We start from the raw sequence: 18,870 nt of genomic DNA, 5'->3' as shown, positions 1-18,870 counted from the left end.
AAAATTGTATATATATACGAAGGAAATTCACCAAATACTTTCATGGAACGTGATCATAACTTGATATCCCAATGATTTTGGGCATAAAGAAATATAATTTAAAAGATAATTTTGACCTCAATCGTTTGGTTGGCTATTGCTTCAAATATACCCGTGCAACTTATGGCTGGTTTTGTGGTCCAGGGTCAAATATGGGGTTTGAAATCCTATTTCTGGAAAAAATTGTCTGACTTCTCTTGTTGAATTTTGCTACTGTTCTTACACCACATACAAAGCAAAAGCATCAATTAGTTCTGAAACACTTCTGTGGAACACAAAAGAAGGTATTTTGAGAAATGCCTCAGTGGTTTGTGTAAATACAATGGAAGTCAATGGGAGGTGATGTTGTTTGGTTACAAACATTCTTCAAAATATCTTCTTTTGATTTCTGCAGAAAAAAGAAAGTCACAAAGGTTTGAAACGACACAAGGATGATATATTAATTTTAATTTAAACCATCCGTTTAAGTGTCCAAATACTGTTCAGAGCCACCGTATAAAACAAGCATTTTTTAATATTTTTGATTATGTAAAATTGACGTTTGTTTATGTCTGTCTATATTAATATATACTGTACATTTTAATATAAAGGAGTCTACAGTCACATTACAAAACAAAACAAAATAACAATTTAGGAATAAGAAGAATCAAAAGCAATGTAGAAAAACAACCAATCTTGATTATATTAAACACTAGTTATATTATTATTGGATCATAATCTTGAAAATTTGATTGACAAAACATATCTCTACAATTCATGCACAGTTTGATACAAGAAATCCAATGAAATGTTTGTTAGCATGTTATACTTCATCTCCATAATCTTTAAAAATTTCATCTTCATCACCATCACAAGTAAAACATTTTGCGTCCCACTTAACCCCCCGCATTTAAAACACCCACAGTTTTACCCCGATCCCACCCTCAGCCCCCAAATCAAGCTTATACAAGCTGAAAGAGAAGGGAAAAAACAGGCAGCCAGGCATTCAAGACATGTCGTCTTCCCAAGATAAAGGGAGGTAATTTCAAGCATGCCCTGAAAGAAGCAAGGCCTTCAGATCTTAAGCCATCATGCAATGCCAAATGCACTACCTAGCAGTCTTTATAGTGTTGTCATAAGCATCCTCATAACAAGAGAGATGGAGGAGACATCAGAAAAGACAGAGAGAGATACAGACAGAAAGACATAGCTTTGTTAGTTTTGCCATAAATGCTGTCTGTATTTGGAGGTTAGTTGGATCTACAGTCTTCTATCTCTCATTTAATGCTCAGTCATTTTGGCCTCCAGTCGGCCGCCATGCATGCAAGCATAAAGCAATAGAGAGACTGTAAAGAGAAAGACAGATAGACAGATAGACGTATAGGGGAAAGCTGAGTCTGAAATCAAGTGCATAGACGAAGGAAAAGTAAAAAGAGAGAGAAATCAAGGGGGTACGAACTGGTTGGCTGAGGCTGCACTCACCCGTTTGAATAGTCTATGGTCCATCAAGGGGCTTTGCGTAAACATCAAAACAACACCAGACAGCTATTAGTACACACTGAGGTTCGGCTGGGTTCGGGAAATGGGACCAAGCACAAAAGGGGTTTCTAACAGAGAACAGGGTTTGTCCTATGATATTATGAAATGTAACACTAATGTTGGCCTTTGTAAACAGCACCGTATTATAGACCAGGTTAAGGCAAGCTCTTCTAATCTGTGCAAGCACAAAAGTACGAGTGTGTGTATTAGAAGAGAGTGTTAGTGGTACGGGCACATCCTCATAAGTGGCCTACCTGTGACGGCACCGCAGCAGAAAGCGCATGATCTTCCTGGCAGCCTGATCCTGTCTCTTAGTCAGTAAACTGCTTCTGAAACAGAATAAACAGCATGAACGATGCCATACGTATGCAAGGTATACATTTTTCATGTGTGTGTTCCCCGGGGATCGAACACATAACCTTTGCGCTGCTGATGCAATCAGCTCCAGGAACACATATATACATACAGGACTCGAAGCTTTGTAAAGTATATTATTCAGTAAGTATGTGATTGGCGACTTGTCAATACCAGATAGTCTCAGGAGGCTTTGAAGACACTAAAACCGGCAGCGTTTTTTACGTTTATAGATTCTAGAGTAACCTCGGGTGAAGAGTTTAAGGGTTAAGAGGTTAAGGTCTCAAGGGTGCATGATCACCACCAGGTCGAATACATTTTATTTACATTCATTATAAAAATATACACACATACATTGGCGAAAAAATCTCTAATAGGATCTTCTTCGAGAATCAAAAATCCTGGAATAAGCAATCCTCATATTACAAAGCACACGAGAATTCCATGTTAAAGTTTTGGAAAAACAACAGCATGTCCATGTTTATTTTCTCTTTATATCCAACTGCTTCCTATTATTCTTACGTAACTAGCTGGAAAAGTTAATAAGTCTGAATGAGCCATGAATGAGTGCTCAACATCACACACAAGGGTGCATTTTATTTTAAATGGGATGTATTATTGAAAAACTGATTTTCAGTGTAGTTTATAAATTGACCACCGGGGGCGCTAAATCGCTCACACCAATACAAATGTAGATATCAATACTCATTTCAGCAAACTATTTGATTTGGGACACACTACTACTAATTTCAAGAACTATTTAGGACAGATAGTATCTGATTTGGGCCGCAGCATGTGTTTATACAGTGTGTTTGGTGCACGTTCCTTACACCAAATGAATTTCAGCAGCCACGTTTACATGCAACCAAATAATCTACTTGTAATCGGATTGATGGCTCAATCGGACTAAAAGCCTTCATGTAAACATTTTAATTAATCCCATCGAGGTCGATACGATTGAAATTACGATTGCATTGAAAGGGGTGGTGTAGACCAAAGCAATACGATCAGGAGGAAAAATATTACCTAAATGCATATCTTATTCATCCTAAATTTACGTCAAATATTAAAAATACATATTTAATATTTAATATTTATAACAAATATTATATCCATAGAGAGTCACGCGCATAATTAAGGGAAGAACATAGTATGATTCGACAAGTTCAATTTCATTCCAAATGTGAAAATATTGACATCATACATCTATAAAAAACACAGTTTCATGTGAGATGTTAAACGCTTGTGCAGTGTTGCCAGGTCCCACTACGTTTAAAGTAAATGGACTATCGGGAAGTTTTTAAACAGTTCTCGCGATTGTTTCTTTCCCACTGATTAAAAGATGAACAATGTTGTTCATCAGATGTTGATATTTGGGCTATGCGTGCTCATTTGAGCTAGTTTTTGGATCGTTTTGAATAGCCATTGTACTGAATTGTTACTCAAATCTGGCAACCCTAGCTGTGTGCTTCCGCACAAGTTTTGGTCAGAATACATTTCATGTACATGTAGTTTAAGTTTTTTGGTAACACTTTAGTATAGGGACCAATTCTCACTATTAACTAGTTGCTTATTAGATGACTAGTTACAGCATATTGTCTGTTTATTAGTACTTATAAAGCACATATTCAACATGACCATATTATACTTTCCTAATCCTACCTAATACCTAAACCTAACAACTACCTTACTAACTATTAATAAGAAACAAATTAGTAGATTACAGAGGCAAAAGTCATAGTTAAGACCTTAAAATAAAGTGTGACCAATTATTGCAACATTTAGGGGACTTGTAAACAGCACTGTACTGATCTGAATTCATTCGGATTGAAAAAAATGGGAGCATGTTAAAATGTGTGTAAAATGGCTTGCAGACTTCTGTATGTTACTGCACCTGAGTTTGTGCTGCACTAGTGCAGCTGCTGCGGCCCGTCTACTCGGGTTCGGCCGTCCGAGTTCTTTGTAGCTGCGGTAATATTGCTGGATCAGCATGGCTGCCCTGCGACTTTGCTGAAACTTTTTCTGTTCGTGGTAGCTGCGGAATTTACTCTGGATAAGGATGGCGGCCAGCGTCATCTTCTTATAAAGTGCATACTGCCAAGAGACCAGAGAACAGGAGTGAAGTCACAGAAGACCGGTACCATAGGCTATCTATGAGATACCGCCTAAACATCACCAGCGTGATGCAGAGTGTGATATTACTATTATACAACAGCTCAATGGCCAACCGAAATTATGTAAATAAGAACCGAATTTCCATAAAAACTGCTGTATATGGAAAAACTTTAGCTGAACATGAAACCGATGTATTACCTTCAAGGCTATCCATGTCAGCTTGAGAAAGAGAGAGGAAGGAAATTGAAGTAATCTAAAAGTCATCTATGAATGACCACTCAAAAGTGTGTACACACAGTTTGTGAGAATCATGGCCTACCTGTTTGTACCTCTTATAACACCGCTGAATGACAGCGGCTGCCAGTTCCTGCTGCTCACGGAGTGGGCGACCCTGCAGGAGAGGGGAGAGGGGGCAAGGTAGGGTGGGAGAGGACAGGAGAGAGATTAGTGTTCACAGGGAGGCCAGCATGGCCATGGAGATGATGCCATCTGATTCCTTTTGTGGCTGGCCAGGGTGTCCCTCTTAGACTGGCCAAGCCGCGTAGATATGCTCTGAGGAGAAATCTGCTCTGAACAACCAATGTGGTGTGGGCTCGGGGATATCTGCACATCCCATTTAGACAGATAGATAGAGGTAACATAGCAATCGTACTTTACAGCAAGGCCATGCTAAGCTCAAGCAAAATTCCCCATGCTTAACAACACTGACCCTGTATCTGCCTTCAGAGCGCACACCACAACAACCGTACCACCTATGATGTCCTTGGACTTCCAAGAGCTGGATTCTTTTACCTCATACGATACAACACAACACAATACAGCACAACCTTTTAAATCGGACCATCACGAACACTGGCAACACACCATAGCCTGCGAAGACGGCGATACAGCGGTGACCCGCCACCTGGATGAAGCCTGGCCCTACCTTGTATTTACGGAAGGTGTTCTGGACCTGGCGGGCTGCCTCGTACAGCTCTCTCTGTTCAGGGTCAGACAGGGCTAGCTGGGTCAGGTCGCGCTCTTCCTTGCTGTGGGAAGCGTTGAGGAGGGCCGTCCATTCGGCAGGAGACTGAAGGCCAAGTTTGCCAATGGGACCCTCGAGGTCCGGCTGTCCGTGCACGGCACCCAGACCGGGTGTGGAAGTTAGGGGCTTGTTAAACAGGAACCTGAGGAACCAAACGATTGGGAACGCCAGTTAAAATTAAACTGTAAATTGTAGACAGAAAAAAGGGTTTTTCTTATAAACCCTCACCTCTCGGCATCTCCGAGGTAACTGGTCAACCAGTTGCTGACTCCAACACTGTCTAGTGCGGTTTCTGATGTGCCAAAGTTTTCCCTCTTGATGCGATCAGATGACGCCTCAATCACCTCCTCTGCTAAAGCCATCATAGTCATGTTCTGAAACAAGTAAATGGACATTTTCAAAGGAATTGATTTTGCACCTAATGTGGATCTTTATTATTTATGACATCCTTTCAGGCAAAGCAAATAAAATCAACTAGGAACAATAAAGTCCTGGGTGAGGGATGAATAGCTAACCATTATGCAGTGCTAGACGAGCAGCCAATAAAAAACTTTTTACGGTATCGATTGGCTGCGACAGTAAACTGTAGACCAATAGATTAGCATGGGCACACTTCGGCATGAATTGATAACTTCAAGTAACTTAAAATTATTGTACTCTATGGACCACTAGATCACATTTTCTTGGCAGTATTTATCAGTATGGCATAGCTACAGTATGCAAAGCGCCGTGCTGAACGTCATTAATATTATATTGGTGCAGCACTCAGAGATCTTTCGCTTTTGTTATAGTACCATTAGCACTACAAAAGAAGCGATTTTCACAGTCTACCTGCTTCAAAGCGCCTCCTCTAAGCCTCACCTGCATGTCTCCTGTGTTCTCCAGATTCTCCTGGCCCGTCCGCAGATCAGAGATAGCTCCCGCGCTTGCTGTTTCTTTTAATCTCAGTCTGTTCGCCAGTCTTTCTTTGCCGAGGCTTCCAGTCGGCACTCTGCGTCCCGCAGCTTGTCTAGAAGACCACCGTCCTCCTCCACAGGTTGAGCCCTCCCCTCTGTTTCCAGGCTCCTTGTCTTGGTTAGCTTCTCTAGGTTTAGAGGGGCATGATTTTGATTTGTGGGCTTGATCATCCAGTCTGAGAGGGGCAGAGCAGGGTTTGTTGGGCCGAGCTTGGTGGGTCTCGGGATTGGGTTTGTGTTTCTTGCTCAAGGGTGCGTCCCCGTGACTAACGCTGCTGTAGAAACTGGACGGTTCAGACCTGGGTCTCCTCAAATCTGGAGGAACAACAGCTGATTTTTAAGCAACTCAGGTCTTGCTAGGCTTTCCTAGTTTTTTCTAAACCAAACAGAAGATTGCAGTTCTTACCTGAGCTGGAACTGGAAGCAGAACTATTGATGCTGCTTTCTTTTAGTCCAGCTGAAGTGGTCTCGCTACCCCAAACGTTCATCCATCCCTCTGCGGCCGAGGCTTCGGCGGACGGAGAGAATGGTATGCTGGGAGTTGTCGTCATTGCTCCTGACTGCTGTTCTTCCCTCTGAAGACTCTCCAGACACTCCGCCAGCTTGGTGTGGCCGCGGGACCGGGCGATGGCCAGCGGTAAGCGACCCAAAGAATCGGGGATGGCCAAAGCTCGCCGATCCCATTTGTACAGAACCACAGCTGCTTCCATGTGACCCAAAGCACAGGCCCACATCTGAAAAGATTATCAAATGAGTTGAGTAGTGTGATCATTATAAATTTGCAAATTTCGACGTTGTCCCATTTGCCACGCCATACTCACCAGTGGTGTGCATGAGAAGTGATCCACATTCAGAGGATCAACCTCAAGCTCCAGGTCAATACTGTCCGCATGTTTAGTGCTGTGGAAACAACCGGCACAGTACAGAACAGGTGAATGAATTCCACGTGCCATCTACCTGCATTAAATTCTGGTAAATTCAGCATACATACCGCCATTTGATAAGTGTTTGGATAAGGGTGGTGTAGCCCTGGGCAGCTGCCAGGTGTAGTAGAGTCATGCCCCGGAATGTTTTGGAGTGGATCAAGTGCTTGGACTTTGCCCAGCAGGCCCGGTTCATCATCTTCTCGCAAACTACCACCACACGGCTCTCAAAAGAGCTGCCTGCCGGACATGGACCCTGGTTCTGACTCTGACCCACTGAGAACTGAGCAGACGAACAAGAATTCAATAACACAGTACGAGTTGTAACGGTATCATGCTGACTGTCAAAAAATGTATTTTTAGGTCAGATCAAGACAATGTAGATACCTGTGCCTGCTCAGAGCTGCTTCTTCCACAGTCTCCTCCACCTGCTGAAGATCCCCCGCTCTCCGTCATTTCTCCGGTGCCCTGCTGCTGCTGTCCGGCCATCTCTGCCATTCTTCGCTCCATTTGCTCCAAGCGTTCCAGGATAGACATTCTGAACTGGTTATCTGCGCACAACATCAGACGGTCGAGGGTAACTATTAAATGCATCATCAATCCAGTCATAAAATCAAAGTTACTCTGTAGTTGCAACTTGCATCTTTGCTTGAACCACAATTCCAAGTTATTATATATATCTGAAGTCAAATGATGTCAAACGTTTGCCAGAAAACCGTCCCCAATGACTCAAATCGCAAATCACTATTATGAACTTTCTCCTGAGAATTGGTGTAAGGTAAGGAGACTGAATGTCTAATGTTCAAGCTCAAAATTGTATTTTTATTATATCAAACCAAAAAAAGTTATGAATTACAGCTTTAAAACACGCTCCGGGGAGAATAGTTCTCCACGACTGACTGCAAACTCTTGAATGGATTCCGACAGATGAAAACAAGCCCTGCCCTACATTTTACATGTCACATCTATAGGTTGCATTTTATACATCTTTGACCTGTAGGCATTGTTTTGTTTCCAAAACAACAGTCCTCTTGACACTAATTCAGCTCCTCACACGGTGAATGAAAGCACCCCTATTTCTGATGAACGGACGTAAACATGTGCATTAAGTTTAATGCTTCTCATTCACACACATCCACCCTTGCAAACAAATAGAGCATCTCTGAGTGGAGACAACCGTGCAGCTTTGTTCAAACACTACTGCAGTGTTGGTGCAGTGCAGATGATGTCATTTCCACCTGCTGCTGACTCTCCCTCCCTCTCTCTCTCTCTGTCTCTCTCTCGCATCCCCTCCACTCAGAATGCGGCACACGTCGGCTCATATAGGCTGGGGGGAGGGGAAAGGGGAGGAGGGAGCGAACTGCTCTACAACGGGGCTGTGACATAATCGACGCTATACTACACCTCCAGCAGCCAAGACGACCAATCAGACGCCACCATAGGCTGGCGGACCAGCCAAGCAACAGAGCGCTTGAGAGCTTTGTGTCAAACCCCAAACTGTTGAGAGGCAGCGTTTCAAAACACAAAGACCTCACTGTAAGTTTATCAACGCTGCGACGGCATACAATCCGATTATGTGCATTTTAACTGTTCGGAGAGACTATTCGCTGTGAATTAGAATACACATAAAAAACACGACAAACAAACACGGAAAGCTCTTAAGTTACAACGGACAAATGCATGCAACACCAAACACACTACTTTAGAAACATTCTGTTGCTGATGTCAACCTTTCAAATAATTATTTTCCTATATATATATATTGAGTATAAGTATGAAACTTTCGATGAGATGAGCTGCAAATGAACAACACATGCACATAAAGTCTTACATTAAGCTGAAAGATGTCTTGAAAGAAGTCTTGATTTGCCAAGCACCCACCAACATCAATAACCTTCACCAACACAGACCAATGACAGAGCGTATCCATAAACTAGCCCAAAGGTGTCCAAAAAAATCCCAACTGTACTGAACAGCCCAATCTGTATTACCGTTTTCCAGGAGATGTTACATCACCTAAGGTTGCGCTCCCGTGGCCTTGGTCGGGTTCCTAGTCATTCAGACCTCATGTGGCTGGTGTTGCTAAGCTGTGAGTGTGAGGACTAAACACTATTCGCTGGATCTTTGGGTATCTCATGGTAATATCCCAATGCAGAGAGCCCAAGCCGGTTTCTGTGTTTCATCAGGGTTGCATCATGCTGTTGGGAGTGGGGGCTTCTGCACCACTTTACAGCTAGAAGCGCAACAGGGGCTCAAAATCACTCACTTGTTGAGGATCTGTGCGGTTTATGGTGCCTGAGATGGGCAATAAAGAAGCGAAGGACTTTGCTGTTGAAGTCATCAGAAATTAAACAAGCATTCAACAATGAATCCTTATGGCTGAGAAGGATTATGGCACATTAAGGGAGAATTTGTTATGAATGAATGGCAATGTTTGATTGCACAACAAGATTTAGCGCCTACTTCACCGAATTAGGAATTATGCGAATTTGGGAAAGGCACACGAATTGAGAGGTAAATGCAGTTTGGGGGACGCAATTGCCCATCTTGCGGGCCGGGTTTTTAAGTTGCAGGTTAGGGAGGATGCGGCCGAACGCAATTCCAGGATAGTACAGCATCACTAGGCACATGTTGGCGCTTTAAAATTAATGATAAAAAAGTAAACCAACATCTCCATTCAATAAAAGTCCACTTCCACAGGCAGAATAACACAACGTTCGTTGTGTGCGAGGTACATTTATTAACTTTCGCTGTTGTTTCAACATATTTGATGTCTGTTTAACTGACTTCAGGCTGCTCAGTAAATAACATTAAGTCTTTCGAGCTGATATATAGAGCGCGAGACGTTTAATAAATATCAAACATGCTATAATGCACAAAGAAAATAGACTTTTTGTAGCAAGTTTGAAGCAGGTTTTGATGATTTATTGATATACTGGGTATCATTTCCCACCAAAAAATCCATCTGGGTTCAGCACACGATAACACTGTCATTTTTACTTGTAGGGCTTAAAACAGAGCTCACAAGGATTTTCTTAAAATCTATAACAGACTAATACTCTATTTAAGCCCATCACTTAAACTGCATCAAAAATTCATGCTAAAGTCCCTTTCGACAGGATTTATCTGATCAAGCGCGATGATTTTCTCTTAAGGGGATTTAGCTTACCATGGATTTAAATCTGGGATAACAGGTTCTGAAGCTGTGCACACTGGTAGATCCGAGAGATCATGGAGACTAAAACAGGTGCTTCTTCGGGGAGAGAATTGGGCAGAGGCGAAACAACTATAACAATGCTATTGTTTATCTGTCAGATAGAATTCCAGCATTGATTATTTGTGTGTAAAGTCTCCTTGTGTGACACATAACACCCCTGAACACTAAAAAACATTCATTGAAACATCACATTCATTTGCTTTAAACTACAACTTTGTTTCTCTTAAAAACACGTTTCTTGGGGTTTTGTGACAAGCTGAAACTTTGTCATAACAACCGGGTCGCTTCAAAAGTGTTCAAAAAAAGTAGTGGGTACATTTGTGCAGACTTTTACCAAGCAAAAAAGGAACTTTAACCGTGAATCTCTGTGAATGAACCTCTGGAGCTCTTCTTTACTAATAGAGCAAGACATTTCTTATTTGACTGTGAACGTTGTAAAAACAGACACAACATAAAGAGAAAAACATTGTATTTGCGAGATCTGATCATAATATATCAACATGAAAAACAAAGAATGAATCAATTGCGGAAACTTATGTTGAATGTAACAGCCATATTCCTCAAATTCTGATCGTCCCGAATTTTTCAAACGGCATGGGATGGAAATAAATAATCTTGTTGAAGAGCATGGATGAGACAGTTCAGTGTGAGGATTCAAGCCCTGAACACAATTCATAGAATTCCACGGGAAATCTCATCAAAAGAGAAAAAGGAACTTTGAACTTTAGATTTGGTGTTGACCTACTTCCACGTTCCCTTATAAGGGGAGAAAAGAGGATGTAGACAAGACAGAGAAATGAGAACAATAACAAAATATTGATTCGGAAATGAAATGATTAATCCTTTTAAGACTTTGATAGAACAATAAAATTAAGAAGTAAGCAAGATTTGCACACTGCAATGAAAGCTAAGAAAAGCTTTGCTTTTCAAAATAATATGAATGGAGGCAGCACAGACAAAGCAGTGTCAACAGGTTGGCAGAACGATTCTAATGGGTTTGGACAAATCAACACCAGGTCTGTATGAAAGCACTCCAGAAAACAAGGTAGACATCCAGAATTTCTGCACTCCTTCCAGCTGACCGTTCATAAAAATAAATGTGCCGGTCTAGCTCTCAATGTTCACCGCATGTGGTGCTGAAAACAGAGCACTACACCTGACTGACTTACTATAACCACATGCTTCACATAGGAGCTCTTTGGAAACATCCAGCTTGCTTACGTTTACAATCACCGACAGACAACTATCATAATATAAATGCATCAATGTTCTATAAGATTACAGGAACTTGTTTAAAACTAACATATAAAGACTTTAATGCTGGACTGTGAATGAAATTACCTATGCAATACAAAAGACACGAGTTTACTACAAGCATAAGGAGGACGACGAAATATCTCCAGTCACAAACAATATGGCATAACAGACACGCACGCATCGTTAAACCAAAAACACAGACCTGCGCGCTACACCGCGCATAACCAAATTCATCTCCAAAATGCCTGCACGTTCTATCAAGTTCACGATAACATCAAGCATACTAACCCAAAACAGCCAACGTGGTGTCTGTCAATCACACATGTTCCTCATCCAGCCCGAAACTAACCGCAGGAGCCGTTTGGAAACAGAGCCAACAACAATAGAACTAAGTGTAAGTGAGGAGAGTGTATGGACAGATAAAGACCCCCTCTCCCCCCTCCTCTACAAACCCTCCTGTTTCCTCCCCATCCCTACTGCCGATCCTTTATCTCCTCCGCTCTCGTATGGAGACGCTGGAGGTTCATCCACAGCGGGAACGCGCTTTACGCACTGTTTTGCGCGCGGTCGTGCGACGACGGCTGGCTCCACAAACTCTCGCAGACATGACAGTCCTCCTTTACCGACGAAAACACGGTAAATAGCACAGAGAATAGAGAAACAAATCCATTTTCTGTTGTGTATTTTGCGATCGCGTGACGCGCTCCCGTCTCCAAAGCGTCTCTAAACCGCGCTCGGTCGTGTTTTTAAATACTTGTTTTTGGAAATATTTAAGGAAGCGTGTGCAGCGGCTAGCTTCGACTCGTTTTGTAAAACTGTGCTTTTGAAGCGAATCTGAGGTTATTTCGTGGCTGGAAGTGGAACCGCATTGTGTTTTGGGGAGTGGCCGCGCGCAAACACAATAGAGCCGCGGCGATCTGTGTTATAGGCGGTTGAAATAGTGCGATGGTCTGATCACACGGCGGTTTTGCGACTGGTCTGTGTCTTTGGATTCATGTTAACAGCCCTTGTGTTTCTCTGTCTCAGTACTGTGATTCAGTACCTGCAGTGCTGCAGATGAATTGTTTTTCTCCTCTCTGCATTATGACAAATCAGGCCACGCACACGACGCGCGCTGGATACAAGCGAAGCGAACAGCACGCTGGGAGATCTGACATCTCCCATCTACACTTTATTTTTGTTTTCTCAAGATTGCCATAAATATGCTTAAAATAATATTAGCAATCAAGAATGTGTCACCTCTGACCCAAAAATGTATATATTATATATCCAGACAAACAAAGAATTGATCAAATTAATCTACTTAGCATTGCATTTTGATAAGCTTAACACCAAACATAATTTTTTATGACATTTCCACATGAAATCTCATCTGTATGAAATACATGTGTTTCTATTTTCTCAAGATTCGTATCAATTTGCTTAGTGGGTTCACATGGGAACTATATCACTTTCGGTTTCAGGGATGAAAAACCTGATACATTATTTTTGCATATAATGTAAAAGTCAGTGTCATTTTCTGTCCTCTACCAGAACTACCTCAGAACTGACACAAGAGAGACATGAATGGTCAGTTTGGGACCTTTGCATGGCATAGTTTCATTCAAACACGATTATTATTATGCCAGTTGAGTAATGAAGCATGATCTAAGAAAATACGTTAAACACTTTCTTAGTCACAAGTAGACATGACCTAGAAACTAAATTGTCAGTGAGGACACAACTACCACTGTCTTTGCAAACAGGTCAACAAGTTGCTGTGGTTGAAATGATTCATGCAAATGAATAATAAATGGTTAGCTCAGTGTGGTAATACCTGGATCATTGGTTCATTATGGTCACTTAAAAAGTACATTCAGTTCAGACGGACACACTGCATGGCTAAGGGTTCTCTTCTGTCCAAACAGATTTCTAATACAATTCATTCTGTAATATAAACCTCAATACAAAACCAAACTGTCTGGCAGCTGTTTTTATTCCCCACTATATCATTTTCTTAAGGACAAGCACAACTTATGCCCTTTGTGTAAAACACAGGCAAAACGAATAGTCGAACAACAGCCAAATATTCAATTACACCATATTTCACTCAAATATCTGTCTCTGAATAAACGCATCAGAAATCAGGAGACATATCAGCCAAACAAAGAATCATAAAATGACACTGAATCAATGAAAGTGACTATAAAAAAAAACAATGCAACAACAGGTCAGAGCTAAAAACAGCACCGCGGATGTTCCATCATCACAGAAAGCGATGCACAATAATGAAGAACTAAGCACAAACAACAGATATGAAAGTGAGAGATTTACCGTCCAGAGAGAGCCAGTCGTGTTGTGAGGAGGGCAGAGCAGGCAGAGCGCGGGCTTTATACTCAAACACAACAGAGTTAGAGATAATCTGACTGCTGGCCGCCACCTGAAGGGTCACCAGACCTGTATCATGAGCTGTGAAGAGAAAGAAATAAACAATAATTGGGTTTCATATTTACCGGCATCTATTTACAGTATTTAAATGTTTACTCTAAATGTTCTCCATTTTTGTTTTATTAAGTCAGTTATGTAACACTGTTAAACGTCCTCTGCTCACAAAGATCACGTTATATTTCTAGACAACAGTTTAACCCACAGAGGTCAGAATCTCACCGATTTATTTTGTGTGTTGGCATTGAAAAAACATTCTGACTGAATTGATTTGACACACTCACTGTAGTTGTATCACCCCTCCACAAGAAAAGCACAACTGTAAATGTAAACATTCAGCTTGTTGAGCGTGAAAGACACACCTGGGCAGTAACAGCGCAGCACGCCGGGCTGAATGAGAGACGCTGGGACTGTGATCTGATCAAACAGACAGGTGTATTCGCTGCTGGCCTCCTGCCACGGCCCGGTTATGAGCACTTTCACCCCACCCTGACACACCAAACATGCACACAAGCATTAGTTAGAGACAACATCACCAGTTATGTAACAATGTAATGTAATTTCATCTTTGACACATTCCCAAATCAACAGACAGAGCCACCACAAAACGTTTTACGACTCAAGATGTTATGAGATAGAAACAACTGCTTTAAAATAAATTTCAATGTAATATATACAACCGCGGAGACCATTTCAAACTATTTTCTGTTTATCTGAATTTCCTATTTGTAGGTATGCATTTAGGTAAAATTATCATTTTTTTTCATTTGCATATATTTGCAGAGAATGAAAACTGAGTTCAGATTCAATTTTAAGCAATAAAATGGAAATATTGTTATAATATAGTCCAAAAACATTTTCTTTATGTGATAACCTGGATTTTTATGACAGTTTTTATGTGTCTGGTCTTGTTGTCAGTCTTTCACATTGCTGTCGGATGACTTAATGTCACTTGAATTTGTTGAAAATGACCAAAATACATCTAGAAATGCTGATTAAATGATCATTTGAAATGGTCTCTTAATTTTCACACGGCTCTTCACATATATACACTTCAATTCAAAAGTTTAATTGAAAGTTATATTTGGTTATAAAGTTATATTCAGTCAACAAGGAAGATCCAATAAAAGCAAAGAGAAAAGTCTGTGTCATTATTGGAGAGTTTGTGTGAGTTGAAGTTCATGTGGCGATGTCTTATAACCCCTCCGTCTATATCTGTCCTATACTGCTTCCTTGCCAACAGGCATGTCAATGACAGACTGAGCATGTGTCTCATGTGGCCCAAGGGATTCTGGGACAAATAAATATGTCCCTTGTTGTGGAAAGACCTTGAGCTTTACATTGGGAACTCTCCGGATGGTTCAGACTATAACAACATTTTCTGATTTAAAACAAATCTAAATTAAAGATCTAAATTAAACAGCCTAATAATGATCACTACAAAATAAACAAACTGATGTTGTATTCACGCGAGACATTTTATAAAATCTACATGAACATGTGCCAGCAGACAATTCTTAACAACAGCAACATATGTCATTTACAAAGCTCTACATAACCTTTTTTCACTATTTCTATTTCATCTACTATTCGGTTTGTTTAAAATAATCATTCTATATATCTTCAGTCACCTTCCCATGTAGAAACTGATGATGATCGATCTTACGCAAAATCATTTATGCAGTTATTGCTACTTATTGACACTAAACACATAGCACTTAATATCACTACGAACAGCAGAGTCCGATTCAAACGTCCAATTTTAGTTTTGTCATGAGTAAATTGCAATAATACCTCATATACTGAGTTTTACATTTTATATTGACTTTATATTTCTATATTATTTTATCTCTCTACTTCTGCTACCACTATGTACAAAATTAAAGGTGCTTAAAAGGTTTTTCACAGCGATGCCAGAGAAGAACCATTTTTGGTTCCACAAAGGGTGTGTTTACATTTGGCATTAACATGCGATCTGTATCTGGATGTTGTCCACATACACATTGAAAAGACAAGTGTCACTTTGTGTCCTGATTGTTTGAAGATCCGATCTGCTTGTTCAGATCATAATGATCGCATGTTAATGCCAAATATAAACGCACCCAAAGAACCATCTCTTCTTACCTTTTTACAAACTGAAGAACCCTTTTGAACAAAAGAAAATACTTTTTTCAGTAACAGAGGTTCTTTATGGAAACATTTAGATAAAAAACATTCTTCTATGGCATCGTGAAGCACCTTTATTTTTAAGAGTGTCTGTAAAGCTGCTTTGCAACGATGCAACATTTTGAAAAGCACTATAGAAACTAATTTTAATTACTAAATATAAATACCAAAAAAATATAAATACTAAAACTAAATATACAGTATACAATATCCAAACTCGCCTCAGGATAGGACCACTCTGGAGAATAGTCCGTCACCACAAACAGTCTTCCGGTAGCCTGCAGCATTCCCATGTTCCCATGCGCCACAGCTGCCGACACGGCCTCGGCCACCTGCATGTACGCAAGCTGCCCCGCCTCGCCCGTCACCGCCCCGGCCTGAGAAGACTGAGGGCTACAGCAGGGTTGCAAGCAGAGCTCTGCAGAATTATACCCCCTTGCCCCATGACCTCCTTGGTCTGCACCTTGTTGTGTGGCAGTTCCAGAGGAGACCTGCCCCTCTGTCCCCGTATGGGTCATCAGCTGGTGACCGTATAGAGCATTGGCCCCCGCAACCACGGCCGCACCGTTTCCACCCTCCACCGATATGAAGTCATTGATGAGGTCTGAGAACTGGTTACCAAAGGAAACATCAAAATGGTCTAGGTTGATCTCCATGGAGCCCCCTGCATTGGTTCCGTTGCCCCCCAGGCTCTGGTGGGCCCCCACGGTGCTGAAGAGACCCTGCACCAAACCGGCTCCTTGCAGAAGGGGCTGGAGCTGTTGATGGGGGCTGTTGGCATTTCCTTCACCGCCATTGCACTGAGTTCCGCTTTCTACCCTCGCACCTGTTGCCCCGGCCCCCACGCTGCCCTCCGCTGGCTGTTGGAGGTATTGCTCTGTGCCCCCTCCACCTTCTGCTTCTCCTCCCCCTCCTGTCTGCAAGTGGTCCCCAGGCTTCAGCACACCATCAGACTCTTTCTCCTGACCGCCTCCCTCCCCCGGTTCTGCTCGTGTTGGCTGTTCCAAGCCAACGACGTCCTCGTGCTCATGGCCTGCGTTAGAGAAGCGACTCTGGTACTGCAAAAGCTGGAGCGATCCCGCCTGCCCATTTCTTTCAGTCGGAGAGCCGCCGTTGCAGTTGGAGGCAGCATGCGTGTGGTGATGGTGGTGGAGGTGTCCGTTGGTTCCCGTGGAGTCTTGGGTCTTGACAACAGAAAGGCCCATGTAAGCGTTGGAGTCGTGGGAGTTCTGGGTCGACGCAGAGTTATTCTGGTGGGCCTGGGTTTGAGTGGACTGGGGTGAGCCTTGCAGGAAGAAGCTGGGCGAGTGGCTCTGGTGGGCAAGGTGAGCGCTGTGGCCGTATCCTGCAGCTGACATCACGCTGGTTGGATATTCTTGCTTGGCGTCAATGGCGCTGAAGTCCATCTGCTCGAGTGTGGTGCTAGGACTCAGCCCGCCCCCGGAAGGCAGCAGGGAACCTGTGGGAGTCAGAGCCAGGGAGTTTTGGGAACCGCTGCTTGTGGATCCGCTCACCACCTCCCCGACTTGATATCCGCTCTCGTTAGCAAGCTGCTGTTCAAAAGAGGTGTCCTCCGTCTTGATGTTCTTCACTAGAGAGGGGTTAAACGTGTATCCGTTGTCGTTGAGGGGCGGAGAACATCGCAAACCTCCATTACGGCAGCTGCTACTGTTGCTCTCTTCTGTTTTTAACCCATTTCCCCCGTAAGTCTGACCTTGCTTGGGGTTGTTGAGAAAGCAGTCTGGGTCAAAGTTCATATTGGTCTCGGGCAGCTTGATACTCCCTGACTCCAGGTTGCTGGAGAGCAGCAGTTCTTCAGACACGTCGCTCGTTGACATCATGGCGAGTCCCTCCGCGGACCCGGCGTCAGCTAACCCTACTCCAACTGCCCCAGCGAATGCAAACTTATGGCTGTCGGCCGTCACCGCCAACACCAGACTGCTAGAAGCCGTGTCCGGAACCAGGAGATGAGCGTTGGGGTCAACACTCGGGGACATGCTGTAGACAGGATCTCCGGAAACCTCAGACATGAAAACCGTGGAGGATTGAGACAGGCTGCTCATGACTGAGGCCACGTGACCAATTCCGGCCACCACAGGGCTGTCGGCCATGTCGGGGTCTGAGTTCAGGCCACTGCTGATGGAGACGGGTGAGCTCTGGGTGGTATCCGGAACCTCCACCTGGTTGGTGGAGGACACCTCCATGCTGTTCTGATGGAGCAGCGCCGGCTTGGGCACCTTGCCGTTCCTCTTCTCTCGACCACCTGTTCCGCCGTCGCCCCCCGTTCTGCCGTTTTTGCCGCCGACGTGGGTGTGTTCCGTCTTGCCCTCGGACACATCGTTGTTCTGAACCTCGGAGTGGCTGCTGCCGTAGGCGCCTCCAGCGCGCGTGTCCACTTTGGGGGAGATGATACGATGTTTGGCACTGTTGCATTTGTGGTGGAGGCTGCTTCCAGCACCTGCAGCGAGAAGACGCATGTTAAAATAAACTCAATGTAGCTATGAAACGTTAGGGTTGCACTAATAAAGAATAAAAGTTTTTGTTTACAAAATATATTTGTGTGTACTGTGTATATTAATTGCATGTGTGTGTATTTATATATACATAATTATTAAACACAGTGCACACACTTATATTATGTAAACAAAAACTTTTATTCTGCAAATGATTAGTCATTATGCAGCTCAATAAACAACACATATCTTATGACAGATACAATTCTATACAAGAACAATGGCTGAACTACTTAGTTATCTGTTATCAAATATCGATTCTGTGTGGACAAAAAAGGGATTAAACTATAGACTAATGTTTTCAAAACAAGTGTTGCCAAAACAGATACAATCAGATGTGCATTAGCGTTTTATTCAAAAACAC

The 18,870-nt window shown here is 42.6% G+C and overlaps 1 protein-coding gene across 12 annotated transcripts in view; it reads right to left on the bottom strand.

The window, feature by feature from the left end:
* Window positions 1–18,870, bottom strand: part of camta1b (calmodulin binding transcription activator 1b) — a 241,876-nt gene that overhangs the window by 5,421 nt on the left and 217,585 nt on the right. For 5 of the 12 annotated variants that reach the window (XM_056734472.1, XM_056734481.1, XM_056734480.1 and 2 more), the window contains 15 exons: window positions 16,215–18,451; window positions 14,190–14,316; window positions 13,717–13,851; window positions 7,317–7,480; window positions 6,998–7,212; window positions 6,828–6,906; window positions 6,413–6,740; window positions 5,912–6,321; window positions 5,279–5,424; window positions 4,952–5,192; window positions 4,346–4,417; window positions 4,225–4,245; window positions 3,806–4,005; window positions 1,812–1,886; window positions 1,501–1,531 (listed from right to left, as the gene is read on the bottom strand). In XM_056734472.1, coding sequence (XP_056590450.1) covers window positions 1,501–1,531; window positions 1,812–1,886; window positions 3,806–4,005; window positions 4,225–4,245; window positions 4,346–4,417; window positions 4,952–5,192; window positions 5,279–5,424; window positions 5,912–6,321; window positions 6,413–6,740; window positions 6,828–6,906; window positions 6,998–7,212; window positions 7,317–7,480; window positions 13,717–13,851; window positions 14,190–14,316; window positions 16,215–18,451 — 4,481 coding nt within the window. The remainder of the gene's footprint in view (window positions 1–1,500; window positions 1,532–1,811; window positions 1,887–3,805; window positions 4,006–4,224; window positions 4,246–4,345; window positions 4,418–4,951; window positions 5,193–5,278; window positions 5,425–5,911; window positions 6,322–6,412; window positions 6,741–6,827; window positions 6,907–6,997; window positions 7,213–7,316; window positions 7,481–13,716; window positions 13,852–14,189; window positions 14,317–16,214; window positions 18,452–18,870) is intronic. The other 7 variants (XM_056734478.1, XM_056734484.1, XM_056734475.1 and 4 more) reach the window with 6 other exon arrangements.

The sequence above is a fragment of the Triplophysa dalaica genome, chromosome 21 (genome assembly GCF_015846415.1).
Source record: "Triplophysa dalaica isolate WHDGS20190420 chromosome 21, ASM1584641v1, whole genome shotgun sequence".
Classification (NCBI taxonomy): domain Eukaryota; kingdom Metazoa; phylum Chordata; class Actinopteri; order Cypriniformes; family Nemacheilidae; genus Triplophysa; species Triplophysa dalaica.
The sequence above is the reverse complement of the archived record's forward strand: the minus strand, read 5'-3'. Positions and strand labels throughout refer to the sequence as shown.